The sequence below is a fragment of the Quercus robur genome, chromosome 4 (genome assembly GCF_932294415.1).
Source record: "Quercus robur chromosome 4, dhQueRobu3.1, whole genome shotgun sequence".
Taxonomy (NCBI): Eukaryota; Viridiplantae; Streptophyta; class Magnoliopsida; order Fagales; family Fagaceae; genus Quercus; species Quercus robur.
The window spans coordinates 72,695,833-72,700,573 of record NC_065537.1 but is presented as its reverse complement, the minus strand read 5'-3'; the positions used below and the strand labels follow the sequence as shown (position 1 = coordinate 72,700,573).

Sequence of the window (4,741 nt, the reverse complement as noted above, 5' to 3'; positions counted from 1 at the left end):
TTTATTAGACTAATCTTACATTGGATGATAAAAAATAATTATGCAAAAAATAATCCCCCCAAAAAAAAAAAATGGTGCAACATATAAGAAAATGACATAAATAACGAGTTACTATTTAATCACCGCCTTTTTCATGACTTAAAAAAAATTAATTTTTTTTTTTTTTAAAAAACCTCAAATTATCATCATTCTTGTACCAAGCGAAGAACTTTTTAAAAGGTGCAACTTAAGTGTCAGTACTTGTAGCAATGGTAGCTACAACCCCCTCACCATCAATGGCTCCCTAATAATATTCTCGCTCTCTAACTCTCACTGCCAAACTACCTCAGATATTCATTCACATACATCAAAAAGATTCTCAAATCAGATCACATTCTTATTCTCCTATTAGAGCATAGTCCTATTTCACTCTCATCATTTCTGTCTACCGCCAGTACCATTATTGATTTTTATTCTAAATAACCAACACTCACAAACCATATCATTCACCACATTTCTAAGCATGTTGGGTCTCCGAGACTTGGTTCTCATAGCTCCAACTCCATCCATGCACCAACAACAAAACCAACCCATTAACTCTGATCACCATCCCAACCTTCCTATACCTTCCTCAGCTTCACTTGGAGTTAGCCTCGGGATTTTCCCGCTCCTCACTGCCACTCCATGCATTACACCACCTTCTAATCATGGTGTCCAAGATTGTGGTAATAACTCAAATAACCCCAACTATTATTGGAGCCTAAAGAGAGGCCAAGAACAGAGTTGTGGCAAGAAAGATGGACTAAATAACAACACCACTGAAAATGATGATTCTGAGCAAATGGTGGAGAATGGTATGAGGGTGTGCAAGGACTGCGGGAATAGAGCCAAGAAGGATTGTAGTCATAGGAGGTGTAGGACTTGTTGTAAGACTCGTGGTTATGATTGTTCTACTCACGTGAGGAGCACGTGGGTGCCAGCAGCTAGAAGAAGGGAGAGGAAGATGTTAATGGTGGGTGGTGCTAGTACTATTGGTGGTGGTTCGTCTGGGTCTTCTTCTGGTGTTAAAAGGACAAGAGTTGTGGTGCCAAACTTTAATGTTACCAGTGCTTCTCATGCTTCTACTTCTAATGCTACCACTCCAAGGAGTATTGACATTCGCTCCAGACATCAAGGTACTCACCCTTTTCTCTCTCTTTCTCGCTCTCTCTTTGATTTGTCTATGTTTCAAAGTTATATAGTAATGGACTGTTACAAAAGCTGACTTGGTTTTAAAGAATCTAATAGATGCAAGCTTTACACTTTCTACTTGAACTCTATTTATGCCTTGTTATATTCCTCTTCTCTGTTAGGGGGAGTGGTTTTTAATTATTAGAGTTATCCAAAAAAGGAGTTTGGTTTGTTGAATAATTGATTCAAATATCTCTCTTTCCCTTTATCTGGAATTTTGTGTGTTTGAAAGTGGTTGTAACATGAACTTGAGAGAGTTAACTTGGATTTTGTTGAACTAAAGAAGCAACCTTTAAACAGAATGACTTGTTTTTGCTGGATTATAGATAAGGTTCTGTCTTTTCCTCTGTCTTAATGCTCTGCATTTCTAAGTGGCTGATTAATGGAATTGAGGAACCTTTTTTATTTAATTTTTTTTTTTGTTAAGTGAAATTGAGGCACTTCACTGAATTGGGTTTAGTTAAATCACAGATGCAAGTTTTAAAAAGTCCTTACCAGGCCAAGTTCGTGCACCGGCGGTTTTTAGGTGTCACAGAGTCACTACCATCAGTGATGGTGCAGCTGAGTTTGTCTACCAGGCTACTGTGAGCATCAGTGGCCATGTATTCAGAGGGTATCTCTATGATCAAGGGTTTGATGAGAAAAATGCATTCCCAAGTATTTCACAACTGCATTTGGTAAGTAGTGGCAGTGGAAGGAAGAGGGACGCTTCTTCATCTCCAATTGTGGCTCCATCAAATACCCATCCGGCCCCTGTCAGCTGAAAATTGCTCAATGGTAAGGCCTAACACACTCAATAGCTTAATGTTTCTAGGGCCGTATGAAATGATCAACTTGTTTAAGAGTCAAATGTGAATCATAATGATTGCTTGGAAGATATCGACCTTTCAAAAAATATGAAGTTATTAGGAATTTCACATTAGTGTGCAATGCTAAAAAAAGCCTAAAACTCTGGCGTTTGTATGTCCTTCCTAAGAAGTTCAATTTTCTTGGAAACTTGTGACAATATGTATTTGGTTTGTACAAGGATTTGTCATTCATAAATTGCAATGTTGTAACCTTTCATAACAAAGGTCAATTAGAATTATATGTTTCTCTCTAGTTTGTAGAAAAACTTGCAGCTGAAGACATGATAGATTCTTATTGAATTCAAATTATTACAACATATCATGGTTTTCTTATTGAATTCTTTCAATGAAGTTAGATTTGTGAGCATTAAGCCATTAAGTAGTTCGAAGTTTCTTAATAAGTTTGGAAGCATCGCTGTTGCTATTTCATTACTTATCAGTGAAGAAATTGGAAAGGCATTGCATTTGTCTTTTTCTACATCACTGTCGAAAAGGGAAATGCATTACTTTTGTGCATCTAGGCATGATATACATGTACTCGATTCAATTTCTTATAAAAACTTTTTGTAGGCCCAATTGTTTTTATTCCAGTTTCTATCAAGCTTTTTGTGCATTTTATATCCAGTCTCAATGTATGTTTTCCCTCAATATATGTAAATCTTAGCAAAGGTTTATACTCCTTTCTTCCCTTTACTTTCCCTTGTAAAAGGGGCACAACGTTTTTGATTTAGAGTCAAATTAATAGTGCTTTGGTCTTGTACTGATTTTTTTTTTTTTTTTTTTTTCTTGCAATTGGTTGAGTGATTAAGAATTCTGTAACTTGTAGTTTCTTGTGCATTCTCTAAAATTTCCTAGGGATGCTGCAAGTGAAATATGTATAATTTGGTATCTTTACTCCACCCATTGACCTTAATTAGGCTATCTATCTGAGCTTTAGATATAGGAGACAAGCATGGAAATAATTGATCTTTCTTCACATGCTATAATTAACTTTCTTTATTCTTTTTTTACATCAGTGACAGCTTTAAATCTATAGTAGAAAAAGGATAATGACATGGGCAAGGGTAGCATGCATTTTTCCATTTTTGTTTTCGCTTCATATTGTTAGTTTCCCAACTTCATGTCCATGTAAGAATTTGCATGCAGAATTCATGTAGCTACACCCTTGCTTTATCATGTAATCATGTCCTTAAGCATAAACAATTCTTTCTTTTTTGCCAGGCAAGTTTTAAGTGGATATTTTTGTCGTGCATTGCATAAACCAGTCATGACACTTGATGCAGGAAAATAAAAGAACATTCTCATTAGTAATGCAGTTCAACTATGGTTCATGTTCATTTCAACTTTGGTTGGAAAAATGTCAAAAATAGATACAATTAAAAATTGAAGGTGGCCGTGGCTGTGAAACATAATGCCATTCCTTTTCTACAAATTCTATTACTTTCAACATTCTATTTATTAAACTTTTCATTTTTATATCTGGTCATCATGCATTATTGTAAAAGATAATCACCTATTGTCTCCATCTGATAATTTCTTGAGCTGAGATTTTTCAGCACTCTTTTTTTATGTATGAAACTTTCATAATTGACTTGGAAACAATGTCTAAAAGAAATGCATATTTAGAAAATGAGTATAGACTAAAATGTTTAATTATTGATTTGTTTAACCAAACTTAAAAAATTGTAAATAGTCATAGAGCAACATTGAGTTGAGAATTTTATTCTGAACAACATGTTATTCCTCATCGTATTTATATTGAAATTATATTCTATGTATTTATGGTGCTGTTGGTGCACCCTAAAGTCGGTTGAGAGTGGATTTCCCAAATCTTACAAGTGTCAGGGCTCTTTAGTTACTCATGCAGTCCTTGTCTTGGCCCATTATTTGACACAATAAATTTGAGACCATGGTATTTGCAAATCATAAGTGACTTGTTGCTAAATGATAATCTATTACCTTTGCAATTATTTTCTCTGCTATTTCAGTTCTTGCCTTCTTAGTACTTAATACAGATTCACCTGACTCTTCAGAACATTAACTAAAATTTGTTTGTCATGTGTTAGGTGATGAAAGAGAGATCCACCTTTATAGGTTTTTGTTTGCTGGACAAGTTGAGTATCAAAAAATGTTACTGTAAAGTGTCTTCTACAGAATATATATATGAGAGAGAGAGAGAGAGAGAGAGAGAGCAGAAGGAGACTCCTTTGAAGTTCTAATATTAGAAAAACGGCATGTAATTTTTGGGGCTTCATGGTGACTAGCTGCAAGGTTGTGGAATGAAATATGTGTCCTAATTCCTAAATGCTTGATTCATTTGAACTTTTTTATCTTGGCAGCCAAACAAATCAAATAAGCCTTAGCTGTTTTTTTTTTTTTTTTTGGTAGCATTTAGCTATCAATCTTTACAGGTCATGCGGCTAGCTAGTGTTCTTTTGAAGAGAAAGATGTGGAAGGATCTTCCAAAGGTATTCTTGTTAGGTCACATTGTGTTGTGATACTGATACACATGCGATTGCTAAGTAATTTTTGGTACTATTTATCATGATTCAAATAATGCTAGCCACATCTAACCTATACTCAAATGTACTAATTAAGTTTGAATTAAGGCTTCTTCTAAGTACTTGTATAAAAATAGTTTGAACTTAGAAACACTTAATGTGGGACTCCACTTAACATACAAT

At 34.8% G+C, this 4,741-nt stretch overlaps 1 protein-coding gene across 1 annotated transcript; it reads left to right on the top strand.

Annotated features, from left to right (window-relative positions):
- The first annotated feature begins 232 nt into the window (after window positions 1–232).
- LOC126723610 (protein LATERAL ROOT PRIMORDIUM 1-like) lies at window positions 233–4,360 on the top strand. Its single transcript, XM_050427189.1, has 3 exons — window positions 233–1,154; window positions 1,681–1,986; window positions 4,124–4,360. The coding sequence occupies exons 1-2, from the start codon at window positions 503–505 to the stop codon at window positions 1,971–1,973; spliced, it is 945 nt and encodes a 314-aa protein (XP_050283146.1). The 5' UTR covers window positions 233–502; the 3' UTR covers window positions 1,974–1,986; window positions 4,124–4,360.
- Window positions 4,361–4,741: the final 381 nt, after the last annotated feature.

Excerpts from the sequence above, each read along its gene's own strand:
- LOC126723610 (XM_050427189.1), top strand. The coding sequence starts at position 503 with ATGTTGGGTCTCCGAGACTTGGTTCTCATAGCTCCAACTCCATCCATG. Across the intron at positions 1,155-1,680 it reads CATTCGCTCCAGACATCAAG|ATGCAAGTTTTAAAAAGTCC; the intron begins GTACTCACCCTT and ends GTTAAATCACAG.